Genomic DNA, 17771 nt, shown 5'->3' on the forward strand with positions numbered 1-17771 from the left:
AGAATACCAGACCAAGACAAGCTTAGAAAAAAAAGATGTAAATGCCAAAAAAAAGTAAAAAATTGTACATTTAGTCCTCAAACTATGAGACGAGTGAAAATTTAGTTTTTACACTTTAATTTATTATAATTTATTTTTTTTTTCAGAATTAATGCATTTAAATTCTGCAATTTAATTTAGTTGATTAATTTCAACGCATCACTGCTATTAAAGTAATATAATATTTTAATTATTAATATATCATCGGTCACAATATTATTATATCGCCTCTATTATACATAGTAATATTCAGTCGACTAAATTGAGTTATAAAACTAGATTACAATAATTCTGAATGTTCGAGTTAAAAATTTCAGCAAATTAAAATTTTAGAACCAAAGTGTCGGGCATCATAGTTTGAGGACTAAACATATAATTTATCAAAAAAAAAGAATAAACTTCAAATATCACCCTCGCACTTTCTCACTTTAGTATCTTTGTTTTAAAGTGTATTAATTTACTATCATGTTATTTTATTTTCTCTTTTTCGTCCGTCCCCCGTTAAACTCATTGTTAAATTATATCTAAAAAAACTTCAGATATCCTATCTATAATTTATCAAATATTCACTTTAGTAGTTTTTAGTTTGAGAAAAATAAAATTAATAGATATGAATAAATAAAATCACCGGATATAAAAATGATGCATTTTAAATTATAAAATACTAAAATAAAATTATGTGAAGCCATTTTTACCAAAAAAAAAATAAAAAAAATAAAAAAAAAGTGAAAAAAGAAGCAAAGAGGGGAGAAATAAAGAGCGCCACGGAATTGGAAGAGAGAGAAAAATAGAGAGAGAGAGAGAGAGGGAGAGGGGAGCGAATGGAGCGAATGGAATCCGGTGGGGATCCGCTCAAGTAGCCCAATTCCCCATTCCCCATTCCCCATTCCCATTCCCCTTTCTCTCTCTCTCTCTCTAAATACTTCTCTCTCTCCCCATCCATTCCCTTCCTCTCTCTCTCTCTCTCTCTCTCTCTCGCGCGTTCTACACCATTATCCACCCATTCGCCTCTCCTCCCCCCTCTTTCTCTCCCCCTTTTTTCTTTCTTTCTTTTTTTTTCTTCTTTTATTAATTATTTTATTATTATGAATGATTCCTTTTCTTCTCCACCCACCTTTTCCTCTGAGGAAAGGAAATGCTCGTCGCTTCCTCCTCTCAATTATTATTATTATTTTTAATTAATTAATTAATTAATTAAATTCAAAATTTCCTGCTGCTCGCTGCCCTCCTCCTCCGCCCTCCTCGTCCGTCGTGCCTGCTGCTGGAAGTTGGAAGCGAGCGAGAGGGTTTGGAGGAATTTAGGGGGAATCCGACGGCGGGCGGGGGCGGAGGCGGGGGAGGAGGGCGGGGGTCGACGGAGCCGCCGGGAGGAGACGGGATCGGCTGCCTGGCCGGGCTGGAGTGCCTGCTGGAGCTCGTCAGGGCCCTCCGCATGGGCTCCTGTCTGTCCCTCTCCTCCTCCTCCGAATCCTCCCCCTCCTCCGAATCCCCCTCCTCCCGCCGCCTCCGCAAGCCCGCGCCAGAACCCGGCGCTGCTGCTGGCGGCACCCCGATTCGGCGGAGGCGCAATTCGGTCGATTCCGCCGGACGCGGAGGCGGAGGCGGAGGGGGCCCGCACGGGATCCCCGGCCGGATCGCGGCCAACGGGGCCAGCGGCGTCGCCTCCCTGTTCACGCAGCAGGGCAAGAAGGGCACCAACCAGGACGCCATGATCGTCTGGGAGGTGCGGCGCTTTTCTCCCCCTCCTCTCCTCCTCTCCTCTCCTCCAGATCTTCTTTTAAGAGTTGGATGATATATTATGATTGATTATTATTATTATTTCATGATCCAATGCTAATGTGCTATTGCTTACTTTTTTTAGATTTAGATATTTCAAATGCCTTTCCGCAAGAACAAGATAAAAGTAATGCTGCTGCAATTGCTGTTAGTAATTTCCCGATAGCTGATAAGAGGATTTAATTTAATTCTCATTATTATATGTTTTTTTTTTTTCCCTATTTTCATCTTTAGATATATATTGAAAAGTGAAAATAAAAAAAGAAATTCGCGGTTTTTTACCACCCTTCTGGGTAATACAGTAATTGCGCGTAAAGGTTAGTTTGATGCTTACCATATTGTATTGTTTGGAGGATAGAGCTTGGTTATTATGTTTTTGAAAGCACGGAGGCGTCCGTTCTTTCAAGTTGTTTTCGATGATAGAACATCCGATTTGACAATCGGTCCGTTAGGCATAATCTACTTTATTGGAACTATCTGAAAACCAAATTTCATAATTTTATTGACTCCGTCTGCCTAGTGAACGAGTAGTCTCAAAATAAATTTTCTGAAAAAGTAAAATTCTCAAAAAAAATAGTGATAGTAGACTTAAATTTTAGATCTGAAGTCTTGATCTTGCTCTCGATGGTTGGTAAAATATATTAAAATTTCACCTAATTTGGATTATTCTATACCATTGAACTTACAAACGTACTATATCGGCCATTGAAATTATCATTTTTGAGACCTTTTGACTGCTTGGCAAATAATGTCAAAAAAATTATGAAAATTTGGTTTTTAGATAGTTCCAATAAATAGATCATATATAACGGAGCTGATTGTCGAATCGGATGCCCCGTCATCGGAAACTACTTGAAAGCATAGAGGTTTTTGTGTTTTTGAAACTACAATATATATAATTCTAGTGGTTATGTACAAAACATCGTCTATTCGGCGGGGTAAACTCCCTTTCAGCTTTTCGAAAGATACAATCTCCTTGATGGAATACTATTTATGCTTCCACAACTGGGGACGAAGCTCATTCTATTTAGTTGATAACTTTTTGGGTAGGGACCTTTTTGCTATTATCTAGTCCCCACAAGATTCTCATCCTTATCCGTAATGCTTTAGCAGGATAATCATGTATTGAAGCCACTTGATTGGAATGCTTCATTTGGTGCCTCTCTTTCAACAAGTTCTCTTTCAACAAGTTCTCTTTCAACAAGTTCTTTTAGTTATTCATTTGTCTCCTTACTTTATGCCATATAGGTCCTACCCAACAAAGTTTATATTGCTTTAGCTTTTTTCTCATCGTTGTATAAGATTATATCTTATCTTGATGATGACGCTTCAAAGTAACAATTTAAGGGGCTCTCAAGTTAAATGATTGCCAAAAAAAGAAAAAGAAAAAAAGAGATGTACTAATAATAGGATTTATCAATTGAGAATTTTGGAACCTCTAGGTGAATTGTGATTAGAAAAATATAATCAGAGATCGTGTCCTTTATTTTGCTTTTATGGCACTTAACCCCTACTTTTCATTGTACCTTTTCAACTCATCGTCTTTTCTTTTTCTCTTTTTCACTTTGTTTCTTTCGCTCATCTATCGGTGTTAACTTTTTGACTGAGTACATGAAATGAACTTTCAATATAGTGTCGTGCGATAACGTTCGTTTACTATCCACTCACAGAATTTTGGTTCAAGAACAGACACAGTATTTTGTGGGGTTTTCGATGGTCACGGACCTTATGGCCACTTGGTTGCGAGGAGAGTAAGAGATCTTCTCCCTCTGAAGCTGAGTGCCAACTTAGGAAGTGATGATAGTATAGAAGAAACTCCATTCGGATGCCTAGATGAGGAGATCAGTGTAACTCTTGAATCTGAAAAGAAAGAAAAGCAACCCGATATCTTTGCAACTTTGAAGAAGTCATTCCTGAAGGCTTTTAAAGTTATGGATAAGGAATTGAAACTGCATGGCAACATTGATTGCTTATATAGTGGGACAACGGCAGTCACAGTGGTCAAGCAGGTAAACCGTAGCCAGCATCCTTTTTGTTACTTTGTTCATGTAATGTTATGCTGAGCTAATTTCGGTGTTTTTCTGACTATGGCTTGGTGTCTTTGTTGCTTTTCTAGGATCAAGATCTTGTGATCGGGAACTTGGGCGACTCAAGAGCTCTCTTGGGGACTCGAGATCAAAATAATCGCTTGATTGCTGTTCAGTTGACTGTAGACCTTAAACCAAATCTTCCAAGTATGTCTTTTCTCTGTTTCTTGCTATAGCTGTAATTTCGTCTGCTTTTCTGGATTCTCCTATAATGAAAATCTTATAGATCCATCAACACTTATAAGATGCTGAATGGCTGACAAATTGTCATTGCTACCAAACATATGCCTTTCTAAATTTGAAGAAGATAACTTTTGTTGATCGCTTTCTTGCTTTACTTGCTGAATTGTCTAGTCGTTTATATGACGAGGAATCTTGATGTAGTGTAAATAAGTTTTTCTTCTATATGTATAATTTCCTATCAGCTTCTCGCAATATTTCATGTTTAGTCAATTACTGAAGCTTGTGTGGCCTTTTGTTGCAATAAAAGCTGCTTGTCACGTATAGGCATGCATAGTTCTCAAATCTGGCTTTTTCAATGATATTTGATTTTATTGATTTATCTTCTTTTATGTATTCTAGGGTGTTAAATCACTATGTTTTCTGGCAGTCTCCTTTGTTTCTGCTGTCATGAAATCAATTGTTTTATCCCTTGACTCATTTGTTGTGCTTATGAGTTGGATGCCTTAGCACCTAAAAGTTATAACTTAAATACACAATTTATTGTATTTACTCAATTGTGCGACCTTTTGCAAGATATGTTCAAAAGACCATTCTTATACATGCTTATATATTAATATAGGCATCTGAACAGAAAAGCATATCGACATATCTCGTAATGCCATGGTAGTGCAAAAGAGATATTAAAAATGTCAGGCTGTTTAATATTTTGGTTGATGGCCAAATACGGCAGACTTAGGTTAAGGGAGCTATCGGCCAAATCGGTTTCATGAATTATCTTGTACTTTAGTAAAGAATGAATTTAAAGTATGACTTTTCAAGAATTTTGTTGGAATGCTTAGTACTGTACTCTATTGCTGTATCAGTCTGAGCTAAGGATTTAAGTGCCGTGGCACGGGGTCGTACCAGAAATTTGCCGGTATGGTACGGCACGGTGCGTGCCGAGCCGTGCCGATGCGTGCCGGTCAAAAAAAATTTTGTGTGCCGACACATAATAACATGAAATATTTATTTACTTTAGCAACAAAATATTCTAACTATTTATTATGTCTTTTTATCACATCTTTTGAACTTTATTGAGGAAATTACTTACTAATTTAAAGAATAGAGGATTTTGAACTGTGCCGTCGGCACGGGGTCTGTATCGTGCTGCTATCTTGTTGGCACGGTACGGCACGGTAGATACGGCCCGTGCCGACAGGCACTTAAAACTTTGGTCTGAGCATCGAAAAGTATTTAGATCCTAGTAAAGGAGAAAAACTATCATGCAATCAAAGGAAATAGAACAGATGACGAAGAATATCTGAAACAAAAGACCTAGTGAGTTGGAGAGGAAATCTCTTTGTATTCACTCTGGGTCGTAAGGGTCAACATAGGAATCGGAAAACTGATTATGCTTCTCACATAAGAGAAGAAAATGCCAGTAACACCTTTCTTAATATTGTTAATTCGTAATGTATACCTTTACAAATAATACCTGTTTTTGTAAATCAGCTATAGAGATAGTAATTGTGAAGATCTAGTGGTATGTCAGGTGGAAGGAGAATGTATTGGACTTCGGGAGTTTTAGAAAATTCTCTGTTGGTTATTCTAGGTAGATGGTTTTCATGCTGAAGTCAACGTTGGGTGCTTTCTAAGTAATATCTTTTTAATTGGTTAAATTCCAAAAAAAAAAAAACGTAAAAATAGGCAGAAAAGTTGTGCCCCTAAATTTTTAGAAGATTGACACCCAGCTTAAACTATAAAATTTTACTACTTTGTCCCTTCTTGGAGACTTTGTCAAGAATAACATAAAAAATAGAATAATGTAATTAGAGCTACTAAAATCTCCACTAGCTTTATTTCTTTTGAAGATTATTATACTGCGAGTCTGAGACAGGAAATTGATTCTGTTGTCTTTCTTTTTGAGATTGAATGTATGTAGAATTGGAGGGATACGAATGTTTCTCTCTTCACTATTTATGAAGTTGTTAGGTATGAGATAAGTTAAGAATCTTTATCATTGGCTCCTTTTGGTCTTTTTATAAGCAAAAATGGAGCATGCACAACGGTATATAGTATATACTAACTTATTTATGTCCATATTAATCTTGGAAATGATCTGAAGAGGTGCCTGCTCATTCACCATCATATTACTTGACAAATTCTTGTACTACAGTATTGTTGTGACGGGTGTTTGAGGGGACTGTTATTTAGTTGATGAGAGAGTTCGTTTATTGGTTTTATCTATCTAAGTAGCAAGAGATGTTTGCACATCTAGTGCTTTTGATGAACTATATTTTTGATTGACTTTGTGATTGCAGTTAGTGTCATTGAGGTTGGCCGGCTATCAAAAAGAAGAGCTTACAAATTCTTTAGTTCTGCCTATTAGTTGTTGCTCACTAGTCACTACAAATAATTCGTCATGATAAGTGAATATGGATCAGATGTAGGAATGTCTGTATCCATATAATGGTCACATCCTTTTTCGTTTTTTTAATAAGTCTCTTGTCATATGTAAGCTCTTTGATTGCATAGTTTTCTGTTTCTTTTTCTTGTCTCCATTACTTAAGGTGCTTTTTGGACGCATGGAATATACTTTCCTGATATAGTTAATAATTAAGCTATCCGCAGAAATGCCGTGCAGAAAGAGGGAAGCTGGAATAAATTAACCAACCGCCATATATTTACTTGCCAGTTCTATTGTGATAGAATAATCACACCTTTTGGTGAATGTGAAACCTTGAGAAATTAGAAAGTTTTGTAAACTCTGTTTATAACTTCATTATCCTCTCGTTGGGCTCTCTTTTGCTACGACAACTTACATCTTACCTCAGCTTCATTTTCTATGCATGTATTCATGGATAGTCTCTTCTAGCATTTTAGCAATCCCTTAGGAATAATTATTGAGGGTGACTAAGGAGGAGGCTTCTGTCAAGTATTAGGCTTTGGATTGGTAGTTAGGAAGGAACTGATCTGCATGAATGTTTCTTGTTTAGCCTGCTTAAGTATTTGCTCCAAAGCTCGGATTGGAAGTTATCAGGAAGCTGATATACTTGAATGATTTTTATTAGGCCTGCTAGTTGTAACTGTTTAGGCATCAGGGAATTTGATCTACTTGATTTCACTGGTTGATGACTATTTGATTATATTCTGGTGTTAGAACTTGTAATAAGGTTCATAATATGCTGGATATATTTCTGGGTGTCTGAATCATGTTTTACTGGCTAATAGCTAATTGAGGACGCTATTTGTCCTGCAATTTGGTTCACAAGCCAATTGTATTCTTCTAGCTATCTGGTTCGTCCGTGTAAAAGAAAGGGGAAGTTGGATCTAGTGTTTGCAGTCAGCGTTGCTTGCTTACCACTAATGATGAAAAAACTGCCAAAAGTTAGGATACGGAAACAGCAGGATATGTCCGATAAATTATTGAAAGTTGCTGGAGAAAATCACCTAACTTGATACGTTCGTGTTTTGTTTCTTTTAAAAGAAACAACATTTCCATAATAATTTCCTCACAATAGAAAGCTATCAAATTTTCTCGATTGACATATACTAAAACTAGAAATAGTTGCATTAAGTTTGACAAAGAATAATTGCGTCAAAACTCATCTTCATTTTAAAGAATTACCCATGCACTATAAGGAACTAGCATATTTATTTCAACAATTTCTTCAAACACTATATCGAAAGAAATTGAAAATCGACTACTTGCATTACCTCATATTTTCTTATATTAGATATAATGGACACACCTTGGACTCATCATGGATGTGCATGGCCATGAAGGACACAATGGACATGCAACGGAGATGTGAAGAGGGAGTAGGATTATGGAAACACAATGGGCGTGTGATGGACACGTGTCTGTGGAGTGTCTAGTTATTTCAGTGTGAGATGTGACATGATTTGGACACAATTTTAGACGGTTGTCAAGTGACTATGCGTGGACCAGTTGGGCATTACAATGTGGATGTGTGAATTTCTTGGAAGATGCCTCATTTGCGAGTAGCTGGGGTAACTGAATAGATTGTTTTTGCTTGGCTTGCTTGTAGGTACATAATATCTTTTCTTATTCTACACTTATTTGCTGCGACAATCTAAAATAATACAAAACTAACAATTGATGGATCAAAACTTTTTAACTACAACTGAAGATAATGCTTATGAAGAGGCAGACTTCATCTACAAAGTTTGCTAGAAATCACAAGAAAGAGGAACGGTGAAAGACTGATACCGAATGTTGGATCTAGTCTTTGGAATTACTTTGGGTGAAAACTCCTTGTTTACTTCATTCAGAATAATCTCTAAATGATGACTGGAATTATTACTATTTTTCCCCAAGAAGTCAGTGTTGTTCGTGCTTCTTTTTTCGTTCATATACATGTACCTGAGCTGGCCTTCATTCTTCATATGTTTCTTTTTGAGTTGCAGCATTTTGCTGAGAAAATAATTCTCGCAAGATAGATAATGCAATTCATGGAAGGTTATCTTTTTTTTTTTCTTTTATATATATATATATATATATATCGTAGGTTTGCCCAACCCCAGAAACCACTGCCCAAATTTTGCCACAACCCAAATTGAACCTGGCACATGGGATCCCGGTAAGTACTGAGTGCCTTATCCACATAAGCTAAAGGTGGATTGGTATGAGAAGGGAAAGATCAATGATGATACACCATATGGAAGAAAAGTATAAGAAGAGAGAAAAGATCTCATTAAGAGAACATTTAGCGTTTACTTCTGATGTTAAGATTCTGTCCTTGAACAAATTGATGTATGACATACAACTAATGACAGTGGTGCATAATAGTGTCAAGACTTGCAGGATGGATTTCTGTTTGTTACCTGCACCATGTAGTGATAAGAGGTAGAATAAAATACTCCTTAAGCCTTTTCATTGAATCTCTAAGCAAGAGTTAAGAGATAGGTGCTCTCATGGAATCATCTTGATTGTCCTAAACAGCCAAGAATAATAATAAATCCATCTTTCACAAGATCAATTTCCTTATTTACATTTTTTTTCTTTTTTCATCCTAAAGTGGGCTTTGAGGATGTTTTTAGGTTTTTCATGCAATTTTGCCTTTCTCAGTGGATTTTTGGAATGATGCTGTAGTCTCTTTAGAAAAGTTAACTGGTAAGCTTTATGCCGCTTTACATCAGATGTCTATATGGTTGGTCTTTTCAAAAGTTTGAGTGCATGAATTTCTCAAGTTTGTTTGGAGTTTTTCCAGCGCCATGGATCGTATGCTTGCACTTTATTACTTCCTTAAAGAAAGAGAAAGAAAAATGCCATTACCAACTTATGGTCCCACTGAATTGGGAATCTCAGAAGAAAAATATGGGCTGTTGTTCATCACATATACATGAAGCTGCTGCTCTCGAGACTTGAACCTATAACCATACTTTTGAGTGTACGACCTTAACCGATTACCACTACACCAAGCATGGCCAATTTTGTGGTTATTTGTATAGGCAGTTAGCTATAGAAAAATTTCAAATTCAACTTTAGTCATTGTGATCCAATTGCTCTACTGTTGTTGTTGTGACAGAAACAAGAGGCTTTTTTTTTTTTTTGGTTCATTTAAGCATTAGTTTCTGTGATGGAAGTTGACTTTTTTGGACAAAAAAATGCCTCATAAGAAATTTCCCATCTATCTTTTGGAAAAAAGTATTTGAACAGTATTTAAAAAAGAGAGAAGATTCTTGAGATGGTTAGTAATATATCAAAATCTAAGTAGATGTTCTTTGACAGGGGAAGCTGAAAGAATCAGGCGATGCAGGGGGAGGGTTTTTGCACTTCGTGATGAGCCAGAGGTTGCTCGTGTTTGGCTGCCAAACTGTAACTCCCCGGGCTTGGCAATGGCACGGGCATTTGGGGATTTTTGCCTGAAGGAGTTCGGTATAATTTCCGTGCCAGAAGTCTCCTACCGACGCATTACTGAAAGGGATGAGTTCATTGTGCTGGCCACTGATGGGGTGAGCAAATCTACTAGTTTATAAAGAGCCATTGCTTTTGGACCTTTCCATATAGGTGGCAAACTTTTAATTTCTCTATTGTTATTCGTGACCTAATATTCTCCATGAACATAACTTTGGCTTGGCTTTTGTAGCTTTTCTTTTTCTTCTTTTTTCGCCCTCCTTTTTGCTAATCCAAAAGAGCAACAACCAGCCATTTGGCAAACAAAAATTCCCGATCTTTTGTGGCCGAAAGTAGTAGCCCGAATTGAAGCTTCTTCTGCTTATACTATGGTAGGAAGATGTTGCGACGATTCTAATAACTAAAGCTGTTTGTGCTTTTTCTGAATGGCTTCACTAAAGCAGCACTTTGCCAGAAAGTTCCAGCCTGGGTAAATAAGTGAAGCTCTCATTGAGGGTGGGTGTGAACAATCAGATTGTAAATCTTGCCAAACACAAGCGAGTCAATTGCAATCCAACGGCTCACGTCCGCCCTCGTTGGAGAGCTCCCTGTCGAAGTTATATGCTAAAGCTCTTTGACTGTCTTAATGTGAAACATAGTTCTTTCCTCTAACATTTTGCAGGTATGGGATGTACTAACTAACAAAGAAGTGGTCGACATTGTTGCCTCAGCCCCTTCCCGGTCCTCTGCAGCACGATCGCTTGTTGAGTCGGCGATTCGAGCATGGCGGTTCAAATACCCCACTTCGAAAATCGATGACTGTGCTGCAGTCTGCCTCTTCCTCAATACCGACGCCACCGACGAATCCCCTGACCTCAAGACCAAAGATGAGGGCGTGTCATCTGATTCAGCTGAAGCATTACGGAAAGTCCATCCTGACGATGATAAGAAAAGCCCTCAGTCCCACTCACACCATGAATCGAATGACAATGATATCGCCGCCCCGAACGAGGGAGAAGAGTGGTCCGCCCTAGAAGGGGTGTCGCGGATGAACACGCTATTAACTTTGCCGAGGTTTGCTGCTCCTGGGGGAAAGCAGCCCTGAAGCAACAAGAAATGAGCTTTCATTTTGTCGATTGTTTTGATTAAGGAGAGCGAAAGCCGGCTTTATTAGCATGTCCGGGAGTTCTCTCTGTTGCTATTTCCGTACTCGAGTGTGTGTAGGGTTTGCGGTTCTTGTAAAGTCCCAGCTCTATACAGTGGTGATTTATTTATTACTGTTGTTTATAATAATTTTGTCGATTGGCCCAAGTATCTTTATTATTACTCGACGGTCCTCCATTTGTATTCTTTGAATCTTCTTACTTGATTGTACTTGTTTTGTTAGTCGTTATATTGCTTTTAGGCCGCGAAATTGTGAACAAATTTCAATACAAGAGTCTCTATGATAATTCATTTATGCGAAAATTTGTTGGTTTTTCCTATTCTAGGTCATTGAATACCCTATTCAGAAGAAAATTTAAAGATTCATTTGATTGTGTTGTTGGTAGTTTTACTCTTCTTTGTTTCCTCTTTCCCATGAGTAAGTTTCTCTCAGTTGCTGTGAGATGAGTTTTTCGGAAACTTTTGTTATTTCCTATCACATGTAAATTGTAGATGTGTAGTGGTATGGTTAAATCCTGCAATAGGACTATGGTCTCAGAAATTATTTTCATTTTATTTCAAGTTGGTCAAGAAATTAGGAGTTATCGATGAATTAGGTTGTAAAACTTCACTAAATTGAGTCGGCGTATCACGTTGTTTCATATCTCAAAATCTGTTTAATTCGTAATTCAGAAAATAGATAATAATATGATTAAAGAGTTTGACCGGGCTAGTATCGGTAGTAAACTGCTCGGTTTACTACCGATTTGTTTTTGATGATAGAGCTTCCAAATCGATGATTGGCACATTTGAACATGATCTAAATCATTTAAATTATCTAAAAATTAAATTTCATGATTTTTTTGTATCACTAACTGAACGATCAAAGGGTCACAAAATCTATAATTTTAATGGCCGATATGATGCGTTTACTCGTTTAACGGTATAAAAGAGTTTAAATCAACTAAATTTTTGTTAAAAAATTCTTTAAACTATTTAAAATAAAATCTAGACTCTAGATCTCAAATATAAAAATTGTATCATCACATTTTGAAGGATATTCATTTCCAGCCATTCATTTTTCTGTTCACTTGATGAACAAGAGAACAATATCGAAAATGTGTGAAATTTGATTTCCAGATAGTTTAAATAGTTTAGATCATGTTTAACGGTGCCGATCATCAATTTGGAAGCTCTATCATCGAAAACAAATTGGTAGTAAACCGATCCGTTTACTACCGATAGTATTCTAGCAAAACTCATGATTAAAAGAGATTTTCAATTTTGTTAATACAATCAAAATTAATAGTTTATTCAATTTATTTGGTACTAGTGCATTTTACCGGCATCTAACTTCATCTATCAATTGGTTTCTATAAAGTCTTGCATCTGAACTCAACAAATATTACAAAATATTTGGACCTATTTGCAACAATAGCAAAGTGCCGGAGGTTAATTGATGCAATTTTTAATGCAGGAGATACTTAAGACAGGGGTTAAAGTGCAAGGATTTTATTGTAATTTAGCCAAAATATATATAATATGTTTAGAAGTAAAGATAAGAAAATGTTACTGGTACACTCCTATTTGGGATGTATATCTTGCATCCCAAATAAGAATGGCTGAGATTAACTCTAATTTAAGGTGCTTTTTATTCACACCCTATGTAACATCTCAATATTTTATTTCGTTTTAATTTAATTTATCTATTTATTTTATTTTGATAGAGAGGGATTATTTTGACTATTTTGAGTAACTTTGACAACAACATCGCAATTACACCTTTTGTTCATCATTGGCGTTGTTTCATTCGTCCAAGACATCTCGTTTGTCATTGTTTCTATCATTAAAAAAGCTTTCTATTTGTTATCTGTCTTTTTCTTTCTCCATTTTTCAAAGAATTCTTCTTTTAATAGATTTTCAATCTAAAAACTATTTTTTTTGTAATCTAAAATTTATATGAAATATATATTTTTTTTTGAGAGATAGGTAGCACGCTACCCGCTTCGTTTATTTCATTTAGAAACAAACTTAGCTAGAAATATGAATGAACTAGGATTCGAACTTGTGTCTCAAGTACCAACCATCAAGCCCTTTGCCACTTGCTCTAGGGACAGTCAATAATTTATATGGAATATTAATCTTGATATTGTGCTACTATATTATCGATAGTACCACGCACTTGGTACTATCGAGTTTTCAGCCGTTGGATGAAGGGTTGTGCTGTTAGGATGATAGTAGCTCTTTAGGGTTGAGTGGGTAATTGATTGAATAGTATAATTTAACGGATGAAAATGATTAGAGGGTAGATCTAAAGGCAGAAACTGGATAGTACTAAAAACTTGGTGCTATCAATAGTATAGTAGCCGGACTCTTAATCTTGAATCAATAAAATTTTGAGATCTGTTTGAATCCTTGTATTTCTATTAAATCCGAAGGTATAGATTTCCAATATTCTTTATGTTATTTGGAACGCCTACGAAGTGTTCGATGTACCTAATACCTAAGAGAATATAAAAATAAATTTAGCTTTCGAACTTGACCTATTTGAATTATAATTAGTAGATATATGTGTTCCTATTTAAAAATTTATCCTTTCGAACATACAAGCTTTTATTGAAAATCCTTCTTTAAAAAGTTGATCCTATTCATGTTGCACTATCTTTTGAATAGGATAACATCATATTCTTTCTTTTTATTCGATAATTGTTATTCCTCAACTTCTTATGTTCAAAATCTTGTTTTTCACATGAAATTGGCCTGGTTCTTAGATTAGGTTCTATTGATTAACGTGTTACCTGACGTTTTATCGACCAATACTCAGGTTAATTGCAAGTAAGTGACCTAACGCCTGAAAGTTTATTTTGTAAAAATTCTAGTAATATATTCTGAAATAAAAACTCTTTTGTGTAGATTTTCTTTTAAAAATGGGTTAAATGTGCTTATATAAATGATAAATCGTTGAAAGGTTTCTAAAAAGCTTTGAATCTAATTATTATGCAATTTTTGAAAATATGTGCTTTCGATATTGTGTTGTTTGATAAAAGTTTAGTATTCGCTAATTGCTCTCTTTTAAATATTGACTCGGTAAATAATCTCAAAATGTGAGATCTCTTGGTATATTGTTATATTGTTGGTCATGTCGGCATGAACTTTGTGTTAGAAGCTGGCTTCGATTTTGTGATACACCATTGAGTGTAATTTTGTGTCGTGCCTTCGGATGCAATTTTGTGATGTGCCTGCGGATGCTATTGAGATACACTTTCAGGTGATTTTGCTCTGCGATCGCGCCTTCGGGTGCTTTGATATGTGTTTAGGACCTTTGCCAACAGGTCGTTAGTTACCGGAGATTTTTGTTTTACAGTCTAATAGAATAAGAATGCTTTTATTTAAATTTTATTTTTTTTATCCTTTTGTGAATGGCTAAATTACATAAAACCCCCTTGTCAATACCCACTTTTTCACTTTTCTCCCGTCATTTAAAAACCTATACTTTGCCCCCTTGTAAAATAAAAAATGTTCAAAGGGCGGTATGGTGTTAACTGTGACGATAAAATGATCATTTTGCCCTCACCATCTTTGTCTCCTCATTTTTCGTGCCTCAATTCTCCATAATTCGTCTCGTCTCTATTTTCTTCTTCACCTTCTCTCCTTCTCCTCCTACACCCTCATCACCCCTTGATTTCGCTGACAGTAGGGCGGAAAATCGAGGTGGGCGTGGATGGAGAGGTGGGAAAGGGCGAAGGCGAAGGCGATGCGGCGGAGGAGGAAGACGAGGGGGTGTTTGTAGGCACAAACGGAGATGTGGGCAAGGGTGAGGCAGCAGAGGAGGGTGAGGCGGCAAGGCGGAAGAGGGTGAGGCGGCGAGGCGGCAAGGCGAAGGAGGGCGAGACAACAGGAGAGAAGGCTGAGGGTATTTTTGGTGTAAAAAAATATAATGATATTTTTAAACGGAATTCTAATAGAGCACTAACGGTAGGGGGTGAAGTGAATATTTTTTATTTTACAAGGGGGCAAAGTATAGATTTTTAAATGATAGAGGGGAATGTGAAAAATGGGTATAGACAGGGTGATTTTCTGTAATTTAGCCTTTGTGAAATATATGTAAAAAGCTCAAAATTTTTAAATGAGACTTCCGAATTTAGATAAACTCAATCATCTTATTACTTTTAGTAATTTATAAATAATTATAGATATGCGGTGTCTGTTACATCTCGGGTTCGGGGCGTGACACCCTATATTTCCTTAAACCCACGGCTCCCATTTTTCTTTTTCCTTTCTCTCTAAAACGAGAATTTGCCTTCTTTCTCTCTGTTAGTTTCTCTATTCTGTCGCTCACTCGTCACTCCTCTCTTGCTTCCTTTTTGTCACTCACTCTATCTCTCTCTCTCTCTCTCTTTTAGGATACTCCTCCCTCTTTCGTAGGAGCTCGCTTTAAATCTCGCTCGAAATTTAGGCCGATTTTCTACATTCCGGCCACAATCCTATATATATATATAGTCCAACTATTATACTATCGATAGTATCAAGCTCTTGATACTATCGAGTTTTCTTCCGTTAAATCTACTCTTTGATCATTTCCACCTACTCAACCCTAGGAGACCACTATCATTTTAATCGAAAATCACTATCATTCTAACCGCACATTCTTTCATCCAATGGCCAAAAACTTAATAGCACTAAGCGCTTTGTACTATCAATATTACAGTAGCATAATTATATATATATATATATATATATATATATATATATATAGAGAAAGAGAGAGAGAGAGAGAGAGAGAGAGAGAGAGAGAGAGAGACTAAGCTAGCTATATATAATTAAAACACCAAGTCATTGGTTGCTATCTAGGTTTCTGACCTTGATGAATGATATCTGGTTAGGATGATGGTGGTCTCTCTAAGGTTGAGTTGGTGTTCGTTAAAACAGTATGATCTACGAGTATAAATAGTCAACAGGGGTAATTCTATACAAGAAAAATTCGATAGCACAAATGCTTGGTGCTATCGATAGGGTATACTAGCCAGTACTCTCTCTCTCTCTGTCTCTCTCTCTCCAGCCTTCTCTCTCATCTCTCCGTGCCTCTCTCTCTCTCTATATATATATATTTATATATATATAGTTAGTGGAATATCTATCAAATAGCAAACGGTTCCGTTGCGCAATCCGCTTTATTTTCAATGATAGAGCCTCCAAATCGACGGAATTGACCACATTAAACATGATCTATACCACATTGAATGTGTTTAAAAAATTTAAATTTCAAAATTTTTGACATCATTTTCTAATGATCTAAAGGTTTCAAAATTGTTAAATTTTAATGGTCGATATGAAAGGCGATTTTCACGTCGTTTAATGCGCGTAAAGCGATATTCAAATTAATTGAATTTTTGTTGAAAATCGTTTAAACTATTTAAAACCAAGATTATACTCTTGAATCTTGATTACAAGACTCATATCATGATTTTTTATAAAGAATATTCATTTTCAAATGTCGTTCATGTTTTGTGTCCCACTCTGATGGATAAGAGTAATAATATCGAAAAATTCGTATAAATTTGATTTCTAAAAACCTTCAAGTGGTATAGATCATTCACGGTAGCCGATCGTCGGATTTGGAGGTCCCATCATCGAAGAATGGGTGCAACGGAGCCGTTTCTTATCGATAGTATTCTAGGCTCAACTCTCTCCTCTCCTCTCTCATCCTCTCGTCTCTTCTCTCCTCCTGCTCTCTCTCTCTCTCTCTCTCTCTCTCTCTCTCTCTCTCTCTATATATATATATATATATATATATATATATATATATATATCTAGACATAGTGTAGGACTGCTGCGCTCTTAGGAGCACGGTGGCCTTCGTGCTCCTAAGCCACTTTTGATGATGGAATATTTAAATCGACGATTAGTTTCATTAGACTTGATCTAGTATATTTGAATTATCTAGAAATAAATGTTATGATTTTTCGATATCTTTTACCTAGCGATAGATTAGGTTCAAAATCTATTATTTTTGAAGGTTGATGCCTGTTTTTTCCAAATTTAACTGTATAGAAGTATCCAAATCAAAAATGTTTTTTACACTTTCTACAGTAAGATCAATATTTTTGATCGAAAATTTTAATGCTATATTCCTACTTTTTGTAAGTTTTTTATTTTTAGTCATTGATTTTGAACCGTTTTGATTACTAGATAAATGATATCAAAAAATTATAAAATTTATTTTCTAAATACTTTAAATATATTAGATCAAGTCTAGCGAAGCCGATCATTGATTCGGATATTCCATCATCGAAAACCACTCAGGAGCACAATAGCCTTGCGCGCGCGCGCACTCTCTCTATTATATATATATAGAGAGAGAGAGAGAGAGAGAGAGAGAGAGAGAGAGAGAGAGCAGGCTGCTGTGCTCTCAGGAGCACGCAGGCCTCCGTGCTTCTGAGCCGTTTTCGATGATGGAATTTTTGAATCGACGATCGGCTCCGTTAGACTTGATCTAGCGTATTTGAAGTTTCTAGAAAATAATTTTTGCGATTTTTCGATATCATTTAACTAACAATCGAAAGGTTTCAAAATCAATAATTTTTAACGGCTAAAAATAAAAATCCTATAAAAAGTGGTGATATAGCACTAAAATTTTCGATTAGAAATATTGATCTTGTTGTAGATAGTATAAAGAAGTTTGTATAAAAATTATTGATTTTGAA

General features: G+C 36.1%; 1 protein-coding gene across 2 annotated transcripts; it reads left to right on the forward strand.

Annotated features, from left to right (window-relative positions):
• LOC109726447 (probable protein phosphatase 2C 33) lies at positions 835-11391 on the forward strand. 2 transcript variants are annotated; one of them, XM_020256029.1, is made up of 5 exons: positions 835-1762; positions 3486-3824; positions 3932-4049; positions 9820-10043; positions 10584-10774. In XM_020256029.1, exons 1-5 carry the CDS (start codon positions 1472-1474, stop codon positions 10620-10622), a joined length of 1011 nt encoding a protein of 336 aa, XP_020111618.1. In that variant the 5' UTR covers positions 835-1471; the 3' UTR covers positions 10623-10774. The 2 variants fall into 2 exon arrangements, with proteins under 2 accessions (XP_020111618.1, XP_020111617.1); XM_020256028.1 differs by having other exon boundaries at positions 840-1762; positions 10607-11391.

The sequence above is a fragment of the Ananas comosus genome, linkage group 21 (assembly GCF_001540865.1).
Source record: "Ananas comosus cultivar F153 linkage group 21, ASM154086v1, whole genome shotgun sequence".
Taxonomy (NCBI): Eukaryota; Viridiplantae; Streptophyta; class Magnoliopsida; order Poales; family Bromeliaceae; genus Ananas; species Ananas comosus.